This window comes from Narcine bancroftii, chromosome 4, assembly GCF_036971445.1.
Source record: "Narcine bancroftii isolate sNarBan1 chromosome 4, sNarBan1.hap1, whole genome shotgun sequence".
NCBI classification, from domain to species: Eukaryota; Metazoa; Chordata; class Chondrichthyes; order Torpediniformes; family Narcinidae; genus Narcine; species Narcine bancroftii.
This window is the reverse complement of record NC_091472.1, coordinates 37,120,417-37,141,214: the sequence shown is the minus strand read 5'-3', so window position 1 is coordinate 37,141,214 and position 20,798 is coordinate 37,120,417. Positions and strand designations below refer to the sequence as shown.

The following is a 20,798-nucleotide window of genomic DNA, read 5'->3' as shown; positions in this document are numbered from 1 at the left end:
GATGGGAGGGGACAGGAGGGGGGACAGATGAAGTACTGGGATAGGATGCTGAAAGAAATGCACAAAGTAGGAAGGCTGTTTCTCGTGGCAGGAGAATCTAGGACAAGAGAGCCCTACTTCGAGATTGAAGGGCATCCACTTAGAACAGAGATGCGGAGGAAATTCTTTTGCCAGAGGGTTGTCAAACTGTGGAATTTGTTGCCACAGGTGGTTATGGAAGCTAAGTCATTGGATGTGTTTAAGGCAGAGATTGATAGGTTTTTGATTAGCCAGGGCATCAAAGGTTATGGGGAGAAGGCCGGGCAGTGGGAAAATCATGATTGAATGGTGGGGCAGACTCAATGAGCTGAATAGCCTATTTCTGCTTGTGTCTTGTGGTCTAAATTTTATATCTGAATATTTTAATTGTTCTGTTTTGTACCTTGCACTGTGAAAGATTATTTATTTCTACAGGATCTCCTGAAGTTGTTCTCTGCCTGGATCAACTGCAGTTACTTCAAACAAAGGATGCTCAATTTCAACGAATCAGAGTCTCTTCAGATCAGAAGTATTTGGCATCAAGCATACGTACATTAATGGATGGCTCCATTTGTGTTGTGGTAAAACTTGATCCAAAGCCAGTGGTGGCACATGTTTTTCCACGAGCATTTAGTTTTGGTGAGCTTGGACAGCAGGTCGTGAAAGATTGATTTTTGTCTGAGACCATGCATTATATTGTCTCCCATGTAATGTTTGCAGCAAGGTAGATGAAGGATAAATTATTCAGAGTGACAGAGAGGTCCCCAGTGCAGTTGCCATATCCCAAACTCGTCCAATACCAGCAGTCATTCCTTCCTCTATTGGTTGCAGAATGAACCTTTAGTGTTTATTGTTGCCTTTGCCTTACTACCAGTGTGTTTTGGACCATGATGTGCATTGCCTGACCTACCAAATTGACCTGCCCCAAAACCTTCCTTACCTCACAAGCTACAACCAGCAACCTGTCTAATATCCTCACCTGATGCAGCATAGAATTTTGCTGCAGTGTGCCTTGTGCAAACTTGGCATGGGAGCCCCTACAGGTCATAACTTTAATGCAACTTTTCAGGTGAAGAAGAATTTCCATCCCCAAGTCTCCTTGAATTGGGCCACACAGAATAGAGGAAACATGAGGCTGCAAGAGAGGATATTTGAATGAGGAAGGAGGTTGTAGTTTGAGGTTGGGTAACATTATGACAATTTTAAAGGAAAGGTAGAACCCACGATAAAGACCTAGGTCCTGAAAAAAAAGATGTGGATTAATGAAACAGAGTCTTAGAAAGGAATCAATTGCGAGACTAAATTTGAGAGATTTGGCTCTAGTTGTGAAGGAATGAGTAGCTGGAGACTGCAGTCCTTGTGAGGGATAGAGCTGTTTGACTCCCAAAAAGCTGTCCAATCCAACATGTCAGCACACTACATCAGAGAACAAATGCTTTACAATCAGTAAGGAAGATTTTTGTTTTGTTACAGAATGGGCCACAGATAATAGTCTATTCTACACCAATTTGGAGAAGCTTCAGTCCCATCAAGTTTTCAGGCTTCTGCTAGGGGACAGGAGAGCAACATCTGAAATGGTTTACAAAGAAAATGACACCAGGTATTAAAAGACTGAAGCAAGAAATACACAGCCCAATCAGATCAGTGTTTTGAATGTGACTGTTCCTAAATGTGGCATAGTTTATACTTCCAGTATTTGCAAATTTCTTTCAATGTAATATCATAGATTTGGATAGTCTGGTGGCAGTTTTATAGCCGAATTCTGTTCCTTCGTTTCTTCACTTCATTCTTAACATATGCTAATTCAAAATGGAATGGGACCAGTACCTGAAGGAAAAAAATGCATGGGGAGGGGAGGTGAATGCTACTCATGCCAGGGTTGTTTTCAAAGACAGGGCTGCCTTCCCCCTCCACAGTTCCCAATGTATGATTGTTTCTAAATTGATTTTAGCACTTAGTTACTAAAGAGTTTGTTCAAATCCATCTTTCCCCATCTTTTTAAGGTTTTTTGTGGAGTTATCCTGCACCAAGGATGGAAAATTCATCACCATCAACAGTAACAGTAAAACTAGTTCAGAGGTCAGGCTAATTGATCGAATGCATCCATTGGAGGAGCCAAAGATTGTGCAAGACCGAGTTCCTGGAATAATTTATCATGTGGAACACTGGAAGAATCAGTTATGTATTCTGACTAATTTTGGTGCAACAAATGAATATAGAGTAAGTTTTAATTGTATGAATGTTTTGCATACAAATTAATATGTAATATAATATGCCATATAGACTGGCATTTGAATTGGAGCTGTGAGTAAGGAATTTGTACATTCTCCTGTGACTGTGGATTTTCTCTGGATGCTCAGGTATCCTCCCACCCTTCAAAATGTACCTGTTGTCAGTCATTTGGGTGTAATTGGGGAACACAGGCTTGAGGGTTGAAAGGGCCTGTAACCATGCTGTATGTCTAATTTTTTTTTAAGTTAAAAAATAATTTAAACATTTTCTAAACAAGATTTTTAAAAATTTCAGATAGGGTGGATTTAACTTGGCTACAAATTTATTTTTAAAGTGTGTAAAATATCATGAGCAATAATGCACTGTTGTAATTTAAGGAAAGTTTCTTAATTGGCAGGGGCTCCCATGCTTGTATCTTGCTTGTTCACAAGATAAAGGAACAGAAATAAGTCATTCGCCCCATCGAGTCTGCTCTGCAAATTCACCCTGAGCTAAACTGTTCACTCATCTAGTTCCAAGTTCCGGCCTTTTCCCCTTCCCCCATATCCCTTGATACCTTGACTAGATAGATACCTGTCAATCTCCCCCTTAAATTCCCCAATGATCCAGGTTCTACAGCTGTATGTGGCAATGAATTCCATAAATCCACAAACTGGCTAAAGAAATTTCTCCTCGTCTCTGTTGTAAATAGATACCTTCTAATTCTAAGACTGCCCTCTTGTCCTGGTTCACCCACCAAGGGGAACATCTTAATCACATCTACTTTGTCTAATCCTTTCAGCATTCAATATGTTTCTATGTGATCCACTCTCATTCTTCTATACTCCAATGAATTCAGCCCAAGAGCCAATAAATGCTCCTCCTATGTTAGCCCTTGCATTCCAGGAATCATCCTGGTAAATCTCCTCTGTACTCTCTCTAACAGTATTATATCACTTCTAAGGGGCCCAAAACTGCACGCAGTACTCCTCATGAGGTCTCACCAATGCTCCATAGAGCCTCATATATTTTTAGGTAATGACCACAGTAATGTAATTAAGAGAACAGTTTTTTTAATTCTGTGACTCGTGTGGGCAGAAAGCAAAGGAAGTTAAACATGTGCTCCATAAATTCAGATGCATTCTATGTGAAGATTTTGACTTGTTATCTGCAATCATCCAAACAATTAAATGTTTTGTTTTTAAGCTAATGAAAGCACCAATTTCATCATCTGGAATTCAGAACTGGAAGATGGTTTATGCAGTAAAAGAGAAGCATAAGCTAATTGACATGGAGCTGTTCAACGACCATTGCATACTAATACTGAAGTATTATGGCTATTTGTATTTACATGTGTTTTCTCTCAAAGAAGCAGGAACTGTTAAGCCTATCGAGGTATGTGGGGAATTCTCTTTTTTTTCCAGTTTAGACTAAAGTGATGCACACAGCACTTTTACTGCAACAGTAACAACACTTTGGGAATTGGCAAGGGTTTTCATGTTGAAAACCAGAAAAACTGCAGATGCTGGAAACTTGAAATAAAAGCAGAAACCACTGGAAGTAATCGGTAGGTTAGGCAGCACATTTGGAGAATAAAACCGAGTTAATATTTTGGGTCTGTTTCAATCTTTAATATGTTTGTTTAGTTCTAAATTCCTATTTGTAGCATGCTCTGAAATACCTTTGTCAGTGGTTTAAAAAACACTGCAAATGGTTCTTAAATCATTTTTCTCAAGGGAATTACCTGTAAGATAAAACTCACTTCTGAATAATTAGTCGAGACTCTTGGTTATGAGGCCTGGTGGAAAATTATAGACTCCTACAATACTTTAGTGAGAGTAGAGAAAAACAGACATTGTGTCTTTCTTTCAGCTTTGGGAGTTATAATAATGTTATATTTTGGCAAGGGCATAGAGGAGGCTTACAAAGTTGTTCCAGGATTAGCAAGTTTGAGTTGTTGCCTGCATTCCTTAGAAAATAGAGGTTGTGGGGATTTTATTGAGGTCCATATAATGATAAGAGAATCACGGTGGGTGTTTCTTAGAGAGGGAAAATAAGAAGAAAGGGCATAACTGTAAGGAGAAGAGGTAGGATTTAGAAGGGACAGTTTTCCATTCAAAGGGTGTTGTAAATATGAAATGATCTGCCAGACGAAATGGTGAAGACAGGAACGTTAGCTTTTTTTTAAAAAGAAAAACTGATAATTACAAGGATTTGAAGGGGTATGGGCCTAATGTGGCAAGTGGGACTAAAGCAAGAGAGCAAGTTGTTCCATGTGAATGACCTGGGCCTGTTTCCATGATGTGGGATTCTGACTGTTCTCTTCCACTATCCCATAAGACATAGGAGAGGAATTAGTCCATTCAGTCCATCACCCCACCCTTCATCCCATCACCCTTGATTTCCTTCCTATCCAACTCCATCTCAAATGTATCCAATGACTTGGCCCCACAACCTTCTGTGGCAATGAATTCTAGAGATTACCACGGTCTGTGTAATTTCTCCCCATTATAAAGGCCATTATTTTTCTTGGTCCCTTTACGCAAAATGTCTTGAGTTTAACTGCTTTTACATACATAAAACCAAAAGAAAGTGCAAAAAAATACTGATAAGAGGGGAGAAATGGACAGGAAAGTTCCATGTAGATGTCAGTTTTGAAGTTCTGTAAATTGATAAGTTTTGTGATTTGAATGAAGTAGGCTGTATACTGTGAAAGAGACAAGGGTCCTGGGATAGAAGCAATCCTTTTTATTGATGTAGAAAAGAAAATCAAATAAGTTATGATGCTTTTCCATAACAGGAGAACTTAAGATCAAATGCATCTTAGGAAGAATATTGAATCTTTAGAGGATACCACAGTTTCACTAGATTTCATGTGGTATAGAGAAATGTAAATTCAAAAAATAGAACAGTGCAGATTACAGGATAATCTGAAATTCTGAAAAGATCGATTGAACAGAACATGATTGTTTTCATTATTTGTATTCAGAAACAGATGTTGAAAAAATAAGAATAAAATGTGAGAAAGTTGGAACAGAATAAAGGTATAGCTCATCACAGAGAATTTGTAATATTATTGAATTCACTTTCAGATTTATGGTCGATGTTGAAACTGTCAATATTCAAGATGTTATTTGGCATGAAACAAAGTTAAAATATATTTCAGGAATGGATGTTTGTTTAAACAGTTGCCTTTTTTTCCTTCAGCTCCCATCTTGGGCTTGTGATATTGAGTGTGGACTTCATGTACAGTGCAAGGCAAACATGTTTTGCTTTCAGCTATCCTCTCCTGTGCAGCCACCAGTGAGTCTAGTGTATTTAATAGACAAAGATGAGCTCTATATTGAAGATGATGAAACTTGGCTGGATGTTACTAGTGGCTATAAAGTGACTCGCTTAAAAGCAGCAAGCATGGTAAGATATGGTTACATTATATACTTGTTTGTTAGATACAAAAATAACAAATTTATATTCATAGATATATTTTTTAAAAATCTAATTGGATTTCAGAGAACTAAATTGCTGTTTCAATGTGTTCGGAATCCAATTAGATTTTTAAAAAATATGTCTATGAATATAAATCTGGCATTTTTGTATTTAACAAAGCCACCATAAGCTATAAGATTGTTGCAAAACACAATTCAGTAATATTCTTCAAGGACACCAATATTCTTGCAATAGGATTTTCCTATGTTTCTCAAGAGAATTTAAGCTTATGTGGCAGGGGTAGGAACCAGATCAGCAGGTCAACAAGTTGGGGAGAGCAGGGGTTATGACTAGTAATCCTGAAAGGATGGACGGGCAGGACTGGGTTAATTATTCTGATCAGACTGATGGGCTGAAGTGTGTTTATTTCAGTGCAAGGAATATAATGGGTATTGCAGATGAATTTAGAACTTGGTTTAGAGCATGGTACTATGTTGTTGCAATTTCAGAGACTTGGTTGACAGAGGGCAGGACTGGCAACTTAACTTGCCAGAGTTTCAATGTTTCAAATGTCATCGAGATGGATATTTAGTTTGAAGGTTGGGAAGAAACCAGAGCACCTGGAAGAAATCCATGTGGACACAGAGGAACGTACAAACTCCTGACAGTCAGCTCTGGATTCAAACCCGGATTGCTGGCACTGTAAGAGTGTTGCACTAACTACTACACGATCAGTACCATCCTCATGTAGGCGAAGGTAGGCAGATTTTGATAGGTGCATCCAAGAAGGTTTCTTCACACTGTGTGTAGAGATACCATCTAGGGCACACATGTCAAACTCTGGCCCGCGGGCCAAATATGGCCCGCGATATAATTATATTTGGCCCGCAAGATCATATCAAAAATGTATTAGAGGTGGCCCGCTGGCCGCCGCGCCAGTATAGCGCATGCACAGTAACCGCTGTGTCCCAGGGTGAGAGAGAGAGAGAGAGAGAGAGAGAGAAAAATCCTGGTCCTTGAAAAGTAGTGGTGGGTGGTTTTATAAACACGCTGTTGTGTCCCCTCGCCCACCCCCCCCACCACAGCGCGGCCTGGCCGGTGTCAGGGGAAGCCAAGGCCGCTTCCCAGCGCCCGGAACCCCAGTGGCACAGCGTTTCTTGGAGCTGCAGATGGAGTCGGCACGCCGGAGGGAAGATTGGGGCTCCCCGCCGGGTGATGGGGCCGCCGGCCGCCCTGCGCCTTCCCACCGGACCAGCGGCGGGTGCCCGGAGTACATGTGGAGAGCAAGGCTGGTCGGGCAGGTAGGGTGGAACCCCCCGACAATCTCGGGAGTGGCATGGGCTGGATCGGGATTAGCCACGCTCACCTGCTCCTCCACCGCTGACCGGGATCCCAGCGCGGTCCTGAGCGCGGAGACTGCCCTGGAAAGGTCCTGGGACACCGGCACGGAAATAAGAGCAGGGTCCGTAGAACATTACAGATCAGAAACAGGCCCTTTGGCCCTTTGACTCTACCTCGTGAAAACCCAACACTGGAGAAACTCAGCGGGTTAAACCGTATCCTTTATCCAGCAGAGAGGTACCTGACAATGTTTGGCCCTTTATCCCCCTCATCAATGTATGAGAGAAAGTCTGTGATTCTCGTAAAAAAACTCAGCAGGTCAAAGGGGGTCCAGGAGAAACTCAGCAAGTCAAAGGGGGATCCGGGAGAAACTCAGCAGGTCAAAGGGTGGTCCAAGAGAAACTCAGCAGGTCAAGGGGGAGGGGTCCGGGAGAAACTCAGAAGGTCAAGGGGAGGGGGTCCGGGAGAAACTGAGCAGGTCAAGGGGGGTCCGGGAGAAACTCAGCAGGTCAAAGGGGGGTCCGGGAGAAACTCAGCAGGTCAAGGGGGGTCCGGCAGAAACTCAGGGGGGGCCTGACCTCGCCAGGACCGTTGCCCACTCCCCCTCCCTGCCGCAGGCCGACCCGCGACTCACGGTGACGGGGCCGCTGATCCGCCGAGATGCCGCCCTGCAGCGAGAGCCGATGCCCCCACACTGTTGTTGTCCAACCCGATCGCCCGCAAACCCCGCCCTCCCGCACACAGGCCTGAGTAAGTATTATGAACTTTAATCTCAGGATAAAACGATCTTCCAATAGCTTCATGTCACAGTGATAAATATATTCCTGGTTAAAAATGGTCCTGCACCTGGATACAAGCTCATTAGGCATAAAACTTGAAAAGTGTGTAAATCAAAGGATATCTGTACCAATGGAAAAAGGGCATGGCAAATAACCCTGCTTGAGTTCATGCCCACAATCAGTCACCCATTTGATTGTTTCTCCCACATTCTCAATAGCCCTCAGATTTTACTATTCGACAGCACACTAGCAACATTTGACAAATCCTCTATAGAGAAATATTATTTATTGAATATTTTATTTCTCATTTGTTAATGCTTCTGGAAAGAGTTTATCCAAAACTATTATTAAACATTTATTTTAATAAGAAAAAGTTTAACATTACATATGTTGAAAGAAGAGAAAACATGCAGATGTTGTTGAAAATTTTCAATAAATATTTAGTTCGGCTCTCGACTTAGTCCAAGTTTTTAATTTTGGCCCTCCGTGAATTTGAGTTTGACACCCCTGATCTAGGGAAAGGACCAATGTTTGGAATTGAGCTAGGTCAGGTAAAAGAAGTTTCAGTCGGGGAGCACTTGGGGAAAATAAATCACAAGCCTTAAAGTTTACAGAAAGTAAGGATAAGTTCTGTACCTTGTGCAAAGTGTTAAATTGGGGGTTGACAAATAACATTATTATGTTTCAACTGGGGAGAATAGATTGGGAGAAGCTATTGGGTAAATCCACATCTGGCACAGGAATCATTTAAAGACCAGCTGATCAGACAAGTGTGCCAAAGTTTGAGAACCTTAGCTGACAAGACATGTAAATTTAGTGAAAAAGAAAAAGGAAGCTTATGCAAGGTTTCAAAGTTCAGATTTGTCAGAGTACATAGTAGATGACATCACATACAACTCTGAGAATCTTTTTCCTGCGGGTCTTCAAGAAAAAGATATGTATTTTAAAAAAAAGAGAAATAGAAACAAAGAAAGAATTGTAAACAAACTGTGCAATGCAGAAAAAAAATTAAATACGGGTTCTCCCTGACTTACGACTGTAATTGCAACCGAAGGATCGGTCATATCTAGAATGGGCGTAAGTTGGAATTTTTCCCATGTGTGTGGAGTACCGAAGTCTTTTTTTTTCTTAAACCAGAAAAGTTTTATTTTAACACAGCAATATTGTAAGGCAAAAAAAATTAAAAATTTCTAGCCGGCTCACAGTTCATTGCCCTCAATGTTTGCAGACGTTTCTTGATTAACTTCACTGAAGAATGTAATAACTTTAAAGGAGGTTTTAATTAACTAGACATATTCTAGGCAGGGCAATTAATTATTCATAATCATCATTTCCTATTGATTCAAATGAATGCAGAACATTGTTGGATCTTACAAAATGGATCGCGGCTGAAGCTGATCAGTACAGAAGTCTTAAAACAAACTTTTTAATCAAATTTATTTTTTATCATAGATTTGACGATAACAACTTAAAGCTTTCTGAATTTGTCAATCAACCTTGGCAAATCTTTCCAAATTCTGGTCCATGCTTACCTTGTTAGTAGGGGTCATGAGGTCTGTAGGCTGGGTGCAGCCATTTTAATTCTGCATGCGCACAGGAATCAGCCTACGGAACCCAAGACGCCAACTAACTAGGTAAGTATGCACATTTTGGCTCTTATATGCCCTATATCCCTGTTATAGTTTGTCAAATACAACATAATCCATGTAATTTTTTTTCTTTATATTTTCTTTTAAATTTCGGCCGTATGTGTAGATGGACACAAGTCGCATAGGTCGCAAGTCGAGGAGTACCTGTATTCATTAATAAATAATGTGCAAAGTAAGAGCCCATAAATGAGCCTCTAAGTTTATTGTTTAGAAGTCCGATAGTATAGGGGTAGCACCTGTTCCTGAACATGGTGATATGAGTCTTGTGGCACCTATATCACTTTCCTGATGGCAGCAGCAAGAACAGAGCATGTTCTGGGTGATGTGGATCCTTGACGCTCTCAGCATTTCATGTCGATTTTCTCAATGGTGCGGAGAGTTTTGCCTGTGGTGTACTGGGCTTTGCCCATGACCTTTTGCAGAGCTTTCCACTCAGAGGTATTGGTGCCCCCATACCAGGCTGTAATACAACCAGTCCGCACACTTTCCACTTCATATCCATAGACATTTGTCAAGGTTTCTGACGTCATACTGAACTTCTGCAAACTCCCGAGGAAGTAGAGGCATTGACGTGCTTCCTTCCCGATAATATTAGTATGTTGGGTCCAGGAAAGCTCATCCAAGATTGGGGACTCCCAGGAATTTAATTTACTCTCTTCACTTCTGATTATTCCAATGATCCCTGGATTATTCCCCTCTGATTTTTGCCTTCCTAAAGTCTTTAATCAGCTTCTTGATTTTGGTGATTTGTATTCTGGGTTGCTTTTAGTACACCATTCAACCACGTTTTCAATATCTCTTCTGTATCAGCCCGTTACTGTGGGATCATCAGCAAATTGGTAGATGGTCTTGTTGCTGTACTGAGCCCCCCCCCCCCCCCCTCTCCACTCATAGATATAAAGCAGATAGAGCAAAGGCTAAGTATGCCACTCTATGGTGGCACGCTGCTAATGGAGATTGTGAAGATGTTCTTACCAAAACTTACTGTTGGGATGTGAAGTTGAGGAAATCTGGGATCCAATTACACAATGGGGTACTGAAGCTCAGACCTTGGGGTTTGCTGCTCAGTTATGAGGGGATGATGGTGTTGAATGCCAAACTGTTGTTGATAAAGAGCATCCTGGTGATTCTTTGCTGTTCAGTGCGGTATGATTCTGTGCAGAGCCAGTGACCTGGCATCTGCCATAGATCTGTGGCTGCAGTGGGCAAATTGAAATGGATCCATGTTGCCCTCCCTTCTTGAATAGTGGGGTGAAATTAGCAATTTTCCAGTCCTCCATGACCATGCCAGAATCTATTGATTCCTGAAAGACCATGACCAATGCCTGGACAATCTCTACCGCTGTTCCTTTCATAACCCAGGAGACTTATCCACCCTGAGACCATTCAACTTTCTGAACCCCTTCTCTCTTGAAATAGTTACTGCACTCACTTCTCTGAAACCCAAGCACATATGGCACTGTGAAGACTAATGCAAAATACTCATTTAGCCTTATCTCCCTTTAGTGATCCTACATCTATTGTCCCCTCTCTTTTACTCTTTATATACTTGAAGAAGCTTTATGTATCCTCTTTTATATCATTTGCGAGCCTACTCTCTTAATCTTTTCCTTCTGTTTTTTCAGTTGCCTTCTGCTTTTTTAAAAACTGCCCACTCCTCTATCTTCTGACTATCTTTTGCTTCCTTGTGTGCCCTCTCTTGCTTTTACATTGGCGTTGACTTTCCTTGTCAGCCACAGTTGTGACATTTTTCCATTTGAATGTTTCCTCTTTTTGATACGTATCTATCATGAACCTTACTCATTTCTCGCAGAAATTCCATCCATTGCTGCTCTTCCGTTCTCCCTACTCGTGCCCCCTACCAATCTACTGTAATTCCCTCATCCCAATGAAATGCTGACACATCCGACTTTAGTTTCTCCTAGTTAAATCTTAAGTTGAACTCAGTCATATTGTGAAAACTGCCCCCTAATGGTTCATTTACTCTACGCTCTCTAATCACCTCTGGTGCATTACACCACTGATCCCCTAGTGGGCTCAACAAGCTGCTCTAAAGAACTAACTTGTAGGCTTTCTACAAATTCTCTCTCTTAAGATCCAGTCCTAACCTGGTTTTCCTAATCTACTTGTATGTTAACATCCTCCACGGCTACCATACAATTGTCCTTCTGACCTGCCTTTTCAATTTGCTGTTGTAATTTGTTGTTCACATCCTGACTACAGATTGGAGGTGTGTATATAACTGCCAACAGTGTACTTTTACCCTTGCCATTTCTTAACTCAACCCACAATGATTCTATATCTTCTGATCCTATGTCATCTCTTTGTAATGATTTAATGTTATTTCTGACCAACAGAGCCACGCCACCCCTCTGTTTACCCTCTTATCCTTGGAGATTCAACTCCCAATGATATCCATCCTCTAGCTTGGACTCCGTGATGGCTATAACATACCTGCCAATGTGTAGCTGTACTACAAGGTCATCCACTTTATTTCTTTTGATTTAAATACAGTATAAAACCTTCCGCCCAGTAATTTTTTTACATTTTTGACTCTGTGTCCCTGTTGCATTGCAACTCATCCCCATGGCTACAATTTTGCCTTACCTGCCTGTCATTCCACATAGCTTGTGCACCAACCACCTCTTCCTCTCCCTCTTCACTTTGGTTCTTATCCTCCTGCAAAACTAGTTTAACTCATCCCTCCCAACACCATTAACAAACCTCCCTCCCAGGATATTGGTTGCCCTCCAGTTCAGGTGCACCCGTCCCACTTGTACAGGTCACCCCTTCCCCAATAAATATTCCAGTGATCCAAGAACTTGAAACCCTGCCCCCTTTACCATCTCCTCAGTCACACATTTATCTGTGCTGCCTTCCTGTTCTCACCTTCCCTAGTTCATGGCACTGGGATTAACAGTGATTACCATCTTGGAGGCCCTGCTCTTCAGCCTCTTTCGTAACTCCCTAAACTTACTGTGCAGGACATCTACCCCACTCCAACCTCTATCATAGGTACCAATGTGCACCTCAACATCTGGCTGCTCACCCTCTCCCTTTAGAATATTCTGCACCCACTCAGAGACATCCTGGAACCAAGCACCTGGGAGGCACTAACCTGGAGTGTCTTTTGCAGCCGCAGAATCTTCTATCTTTTCCCCTAACTATCGATTCCCCAATGACATTTGCTCTTCCTGATCACTCTTCCCTTCTGATGCTTGGAGCCGACCACCCATGCTACTAGTCTGGCTGCTGCATTGCCCAGATAGGTCATTCCTCCTCAACAGTATTGAAAGAGGAATGACCACAGGGTGACCCTGCACTGACTTCTTTCTCCCTTCACCTCTCTTGTTCACCCACCTACTAGATGAAAACTGGAATCTGGGTGTAACCACCTATTCAAAAGTCTTATCTACAACATCAGCTTCGGATATGACAGTAAAGAATTATCAGGAGACATGGGGAGTTTCTAGTGCTTTCATACTCGTCTGGTGGTCAAATTGGGCAGTGAAAGCATTCATTTCATCTGGGAGTGAAGCTTTGCTGTCTCCTTCTGCACTAGATTTTGTTTTGTACCCATTATGTAATTTAGGCTCTGCCATGGCTGTCGGGTATCCTTCATTGTTTCCATTCTTGTCCAGAATCTCCACTTTGCCTGGGAGATGGCTTTCCATGGGTCATATTTGCTTCTTGTGGTGTTCTGTATCACTGGACTTAAATGCCTGTAATCTGTCTCTCAGCAGGTTCTGGATTTCAATGTTCATCCACCATTTCTGGTTGGGAAAATCCAGGACAATTTGTTGTGGACACACTTGTCCACAATGACTTTCATGGCTTGAGTGTAATCATTCAGATCCTCAGCTGAGTTTTTGAACATGACCAAATCCACTGATTCAAGGTAGTCTTCATTCTCCTGCAACCACCTTCTGACTGTCCTGATCTATAGAGCCTCGCTTTTTTTTTGGCTTTGTCCGTAAGCAGGCAGAAGAAGCACTTCCAGGTGATCTGACCTGCCAAAATGCAGCCTTGGTAAAGAATGGTAGGTCTTCCTTTTCTTAGTGTAGCATTGATCACGTGTGTTGGGACCTCTGATACACCAGACTACATGCTAGTGATAATTGGGCAGTGTTTTCTTAATTCCCTTCAGACCATAAGGAAGCTGATAACAAATGGGGTCCTTGAAGAACAAAGCAGGAAAGAACTGACAGGAAAAAAGGAGTCATGAAATGTCCTCAGTATGCAGGATTTGGGAAAATCTCAAGGCATTTTATTATGTGCATTAAAAATGAGAGGTTAGTGAGGGACAGGGTAGGACCATTCATGGGCAAAGGAGGGAATTCATGCATGGAACTAGAGAAAGCAAGCGAAGTACAAAATTAGTATTTTGTAAGGAGAAGGACATGGAGGTTACAGAGATGAGTGTGGGAAATGCTAATAATCTAGAGCAGCCATTCACAACATTTTATTGGCAATAGCCCCGGTCGGACTCTGCTCAAAGTTCATGGGCCCCCTTCCCTGTGAAGCAGTGAAGTTTAGTTGGTTTCTTTCATACTTTTACTGACTACATGAAAAACATGAAATACGGTTTATAATTTCAGTGCGTGTTCCCCCCCCCCCCCCCCACTAAATGTGCTATGGCACCCCAGGGTGATCGTACAGCCCCCGTTGAGAATGGCTGAAGAAGGAGGTGTTGGGTCAATTGAAGAACATCAAATCACCAGGGCCTGAATGGATCTATCCCAGGTTATTGAAAGAGGCTAGAGAAGAGATTGCTGTAGATTGATGGAGGTTGTTGTATCCTCTCTGGGCAAGGACCCAGAGGCCAGAGGATTGAAGAGTAGCCAATATTGTTGCTTTGGTTATGTAGGGCATTTGGGATAATCTAGTAAATTGTAGGCCTTGCGTCAGTGGCATGGAAGCTACTGGCCAGGATTCTGAGGAATAGGATTCACTAATGTTTTGAAAAGCATGGGCTTTTAGGAATGGTAAAAGCATGACTTTGTGCTGGAGAGATCATGTCTTACAAAATTGATTGAATTTTTTTTTAAAGGATGTGACTGATGATTGAAGAGGATAGGACAGGGAGTGGGCTTTTGTCCATAAGGAATTTAGTTGGCATTTGGCAAGGCTCCTCATGGTAGGCTGACCAGAAGATTATGACACTTTGGATCCACAAAATATCGATAGGTTGTTTTCTATGACCAAGCCAATTTTGAATCTAAAGGTTGGTGTTGGAAGGGTATTTCTCTGATGGGTCTGTAACCAGTGGATTAGTGAATATTAGCTCTCAGGAGAGGTTGGATAAATTTGGGTTGTTTTCTCTGTGGTATCTTTTACTGATGTACAAAATTGTAAGAATCATTAGATAGTCAAAGACTTCAATCTAGCAATGATCTTTTATTGTGAAAACACAGAAATGCTGGAGGGAGACAGCAGGACTCGCACATCCATAAGAGGCAAAGATATATAAGCTGCATTTTGGGCCTGATCCCTTCTTCAAGGTATGAATAAAATGCAGGCAGGCACCTGAATCCAATGATTTGGGAGAAGGAAAGAAATGGCGGGGAGGAGCACAGGCCAACAGACAAAAGGTGATAATTGGACATAGATAGGACAGGGGAGAAAAGGTTGATGATGGAGGGGTCGACTCTGGGAATGCAGAGCTGGAGAAATGGAGACAGTGGGGGATAGACGGTGGCTGGATGCGAACAGAAACCAGAGAGGTCGATGTTAATGTCATTTGGTGGAGGGTGCCCAGAAACAAAATGAGGTGTTATTCATCCAATTTGCAGATGATCTCAGTCTGGCAGTGTACAAGACAATGGATAGATATGTCAGCATGGGAATGGGGGAAAGAATTGAAATGGGTTGCCACTGGGAGAGCTGGGAGATCCCCGCTATTGCAGCAGACAGAGCTAAGATCCTGAATGAAGTGATCTCCCAGTCTGTGTCCAGTCTCTCTGATGTGGACGAAACCACAATAGGAGGACTGAATGCAGTAGCTGACCCCTGAAGATTCACGTGAAGTGTTGCTTCTCTTGGACGGACTGTTCGGGGCTTGAATGGTGGTGAGGGAGGAGATGTGGGCGCAAGTATAGCATTTCCTACAGTCACAGGGATAGGTGGCAAGGGAGCAATTGGTGGGAATGGAGGAATGGATGAGGGAGTCATGAATGGAGCAGTCCCTGCAGAAGCAGAGAGGGGAAGATGTGTGTGGTGGTGGGATCATGTAGTTGGTGGCGGAAATGTTGGATGCAGAGGCTAGTGGGGTGGTATGTGAGTACAAGGGGAATCCTGTCCTTGTTGCACGTGGGGGCAGAAGGAGCCAGGTCGAATGTGTGGATGCTAGAGGATACGCAGGTGAGGACCAAGTTGATGGTGGTGGAGGGGAAGCCATGTTTTTTGAAGAGGAGGAATTCTCAGATGACCTTGAAGAGAAGATCGCGCCCTGAGAGTTGATGTGGCAGAGGCATATGAATTGTGAGAAAGGAATGGAATATTTACAGAGGATGAGGAAGAGGTGTCGTCGAGATGGTTGTGGTAGTTGGTGGGTTTGTAGACAATGTCTATGGAGAGTTTGTCTCTTGAAATGGAGACAGAGAGATCGAGAAAGTGGAGAGTGTTGCTAGAGACTAAGTGAATTTGAGGTCAGGTTGAAGTTGGCAGCAAAATGGATGAAGTTGACAACCTCATCATGGGGGCATGAAACAGCATCAAAGTAGTCATCAATGAAGTGGAGGAAGAGTTGAGGCCCTGTGGGGGCTTTTAGCATGGACTGCTCCACATGGCCAATAAATAGGCTGGCATAGCTGGTTCCTGTGCGGGTACCATTGGCTATGCCTTTGATTGAGAAAAAGTGGGATGAGTCAAAGGAGGCGTTATTAAGGGTGAAGACATGATCTGTCAGCTGGAAGAGGGTAGTGGTGGAGAGGGACTATTTACACAGAAATGCTGGAGGAACTAAGCAGGTCTTGCAGCATCCATAGGAGGCAAAGATATATAACTGACATTTCATGTCTAAGCTTGTCATTAAGGTACGTGTTAAAAGCATTAAAAGGGTAGGAGAAAGAGCACAGAGAGCATTTCTTTAATGTGAGAGGGGCGAAGCATAAAGAAGATCTTGCATTTTTTTTTTTTTTTTTTTAATTTTTTATTTTTCACACCATCAATCACAATAGCCATGATATACACTTTTTCTTTTCCACACATTTACAGTGACTTTTTCTCCCTCCCTCCTCCCAAGCCACCCCCCCACCCCCCCCCCTCTCATCCATTTTAGGTATACAATCTAGGTTGCATTAATTCAGTTAGACAATGTTGTCATTCAACAAAAATACACCAGAAATTCTACTGAGTCCATTCTTTTCTTTTCTTCTCCTTCCATCAACTTAGGTAATGTTTGTTCCTGGTAGGTTTTCGCTATTGTATTTAATGTAAGGCTCCCATACTTGTTCGAATATTTCAATATTATTTCTTAAACTATATGTTATTTTTTCTAATGGAATACATTTATTCATTTCTATATACCATTGTTGTATTTTCAAATTATCTTCCATTTTCCAGGTTGACATAATACATTTTTTTGCTACGGCTAGGGCTATCTTGACAAATCTTTTTTGTGCATCTTCCAAGTCAATTCCAAATTCTTTATTTTTTATGTTACTTAGGAGAAAGATCTCTGGATTCTTTGGTATATTGTTTTCTGTTATTTTATTTAATATCTGATTGAGATCATCCCAAAATTTTTCTACTCTCTCACATGTCCAGATTGCATGAATTGTTGTTCCCCTTTCTTTTTTACATCGAAAACATCTATCAGATACTGTTGGGTCCCATTTATTTAACTTTTGCGGTGTAATGTATAGTCTGTGTAACCAATTATATTGTATCATACGCAGCCTCGTATTTATTGTATTTCTCATCGTTCCAGAGCATAACTTCTCCCATGTTTCCTTTTTTATCTTTATATTTAAATCTTGTTCCCATTTTTGTTTAGTTTTACCATTTGTTTCCTCGTTCTCCTTTTCTTGCAGTTTAATATACATATTTTTTATAAATCTTTTGATTAACATTGTATCTGTAATCACATATTCAAGGTTACTTCCCTCTGGTAAACTCAAGTTGCTTCCTAATTTATCTTTCAAGTAGGATCTCAGTTGGTAATATGCCAGCGCTGTATCTCCAGTTATATTGTACTTATCTCTCATTTGTTCAAAGGATAAGAATCTACTTCCTGAAAAACAATTTTCTATTCTTTTAATCCCTTTTTTTTCCCATTTTCTAAAGGCAAGGTTGTCTATTGTAAAAGGGAGTAGCTTATTTTGCGTCAATATTAGTTTTGGTATTTGGTAATTTATTTTATTTCTTTCTACATGAATCTTCTTCCATATATTGAGGAGATGGTGTAATACTGGAGAAGTTCTATGTTGTACCAATTTTTCGTCCCATTTATATAATATGTGTTCAGGTATCTTTTCCCCTATTTTATCTAATTCTAGTCTCGTCCAGTCTGGTTTTTCCCTTGTTTGATAAAAATCTGATAGGTACCTTAATTGTGCGGCTCTATAATAATTTTTGAAGTTTGGCAATTGTAAGCCTCCTTGTTTATACCATTCTGTTAATTTATCTAGTGCTATCCTCGGTTTCCCCCCTCTCCATAAAAATCTCCTTATTATTTTCTTTAACTCTTTGAAGAATTTTTCTGTCAGTTGTATTGGCAATGCCTGAAATAAGTATAGTATCCTTGGAAAAATGTTCATTTTAATACAGTTTATCCTTCCTATCAGTGTTAGTGGTAGCTCTTTCCAATGCTCTAAATCGTCCTGTAATTTTTTCATTAGTGGATTGTAATTGAGTTTATATAATTGGCCTAGATTTTTGTTTATTTGCACACCTAGGTATCTTATTGCCTGCGTTTGCCATCTGAATGGGGATTCCTCCTTAAATTTTGAGAAATCCGCGTTATTCATAGGCATTGCTTCACTTTTATTTACGTTTATCTTGTATCCCGACACTTCTCCATATTCCTTCAATTTCTTATATAGTTCTTTTATTGATAGTTCTGGTTCTGTTAAGTACACTATCACATCATCCGCAAACAGACTGATTTTATATTCCCTGTCTTTTATTTTTATTCCTTTTATATTATTATCTCTTCTTATCGATTCTGCTAGTGGTTCTATAGCTAGCGCAAACAATAATGGTGATAGTGGGCATCCCTGCCGCGTTGACCTGCTTAAGTTAAATTGCTTTGATGCATGTCCATTTACTGTCACTTTCGCTAACGGTCCCTTATATAATGCTTTAATCCAATTAATATACTTCTCCGGTAAACTGAATTTTTGCAATACTTTGAACAAGTAATTCCATTCTACTCTGTCGAAGGCCTTCTCTGCGTCTAAAGCAACTGCTACTGCGGGTGAAGATCTTGCATTTTCTCAGGAATAGTTCCTCTGATGTTTCAAAACTGCCACTTTAATAGACCCACCTTGACGATGATTCGTAATTAACCTTTCTCTACTCCAATTGTTGGAAATTATTACTTTGCCTCCAATTTCCTTCTTAACCAGGTTCCATTGCACTTGTTTGACTTGCTAACCCTTGTAATGGAGGATTTAGACCAGCTGATGCAAGAAGGGATGCAGTTGCATCAGAAGGCATAATCTCAATTCCACTACGAGGCCCAGGAAGCACATTCAGTAGACACATCTAAATTCCACCATGGGGCCCAGGGATGCAGATGAATCAGTAGACATTATCCAACTTCCACCATGAGGCCAAGATATGCAGTTGCCTTTTGTTGGTCGCAGACTGTCAGGAGACCTTGAAGATAATTAAATCATTTACTCAAAGAGATAAGCTATGACTAATATAAGCCATGGTCCCACTGCTGAAGAAGAGACTCTGAGGGGTGGAAATGACTATCAGCAAGAAGAAGAACTTCTTTCTTCTTTCTTTGGCTTGGCTTCACGGATGAAGATTTATGGAGGGGGTAAATGTCCACGTCTGCTGCAGGCCCGTTGGTGACTGACAAGTCCGATGCGGGACAGGCAGTCACGGTTGCAGCTGTTGCAAGGGAAAATTGGTTGGTTGGGGTTGGGTGTTGGGTTTTTCCTCCTTTGTCTTTTGTCAGTGAGGTGGGCTCTGCGGTCTTCTTCAAAGGAGGTTGCTGCCCGCCGAACTGTGAGGCACCAAGATGCACGGTTGGAGGCGATATCAGCCCACTGTCGGTGGTCAATGTGACAGGCACCAAGAGATTTCTTTAAGCAGTCCTTGTACCTCTTCTTTGGTGCACCACTGTCTCGGTGGCCAGTGGAGAGCTCGCCATATAACACGATCTTGGGAAGGCGATGGTCCTTATTTCTGGAGACGTGACCTACCCAGCGCAGTTGGGTCTTCAGCAGCGTGGATTTGAAGCTTGCGGACTCTGCCAGCTCGAGTACTTCGATGTTGGTGATGAAGTCACTCCAATGAATGTTGAGGATGGAGCGGAGACAACGCTGATGGAAGCGTTCTAGGAGCTGTAGGTGATGCCGGTAGAGGACCCACGATTCTGAGCCAAACAGGAGTGTGGGTACGACAACGGCTCTATACACGCTGATCTTTGTGTGTTTCTTCGGGTGGTTGTTTTTCCAGACTCTTGTGTCGTCTTCCAAAGGCGCTATTTGCCTTGGTGAGTCTGTTGTCTATCTCGTTGTCGATCCTTGCATCTGATGAAATGGTGCAGCCGAGGTAGGTAAACTGGTTGACCGTTTTGAGTTTTGTGTGTCCGATGGAGATGTGGGGTGGCTGGTAGTCATGGTGGGGAGCTGGCTGATGGAGGACCTCAGTTTTCTTCAAGCTGATTTCCAGGCCAAACATTTTGGCAGTTTCCGCAAAACAGGACGTCATGGGCAACTAAAGCGGCATCGTCTGCAAAGAGTAGTTCATGGACAAGTTGCTCTTGTGTCTGGTGTGAGCTTGCAGTCCAGCTAACGTCCCGGTCGGGGGAGGTGGAGAAGCTGCTACCGGCGCCCCGACAACCTACTACAAGTGTGTGGTCATTGCCTCGCTTTGGCAGTTGGGACCAGTCCAGGCGTTGATAAGTATAATTGGGAAGGGCTTGCATATTGTAGATTGAAATCAGCTTTTGAATTTGTAATAAACATTTGTATAAACTGAACTGCTCTCGGTGTGGGTGTCTATTTTCTTTCGGTAGCTCAAACACTGTGACCAATCTAAAACGAACAAAGTGAGAGGTACAAGTTTACCCAGGAGAACCCTAACCTTAATGCACAGAGGGTCAGATTCTATATGAGTGTTGGTGAAGCTGCTCTCTGCTCAAAGACCACTCTCAACCACTCTTTATTAAGTTGGCAGAGAAATGTTAAATATA

At 41.9% G+C, this 20,798-nt stretch overlaps 1 protein-coding gene across 3 annotated transcripts in view; it reads left to right on the top strand.

Moving 5' to 3' along the window:
* Positions 1-20,798, top strand: part of prepl (prolyl endopeptidase like) — a 102,252-nt gene that overhangs the window by 14,174 nt on the left and 67,280 nt on the right. For all 3 annotated transcript variants that reach the window (XR_011355629.1, XR_011355628.1, XM_069931085.1), the window contains exons 4-8: positions 454-657; positions 1,492-1,618; positions 2,022-2,238; positions 3,436-3,624; positions 5,437-5,643. Coding sequence is in view for 1 of the 3 variants with exons in the window: in XM_069931085.1 (XP_069787186.1) it covers positions 454-657; positions 1,492-1,618; positions 2,022-2,238; positions 3,436-3,624; positions 5,437-5,643 (944 nt within the window). In the remaining 2 variants the exon portion in view is untranslated. The remainder of the gene's footprint in view (positions 1-453; positions 658-1,491; positions 1,619-2,021; positions 2,239-3,435; positions 3,625-5,436; positions 5,644-20,798) is intronic.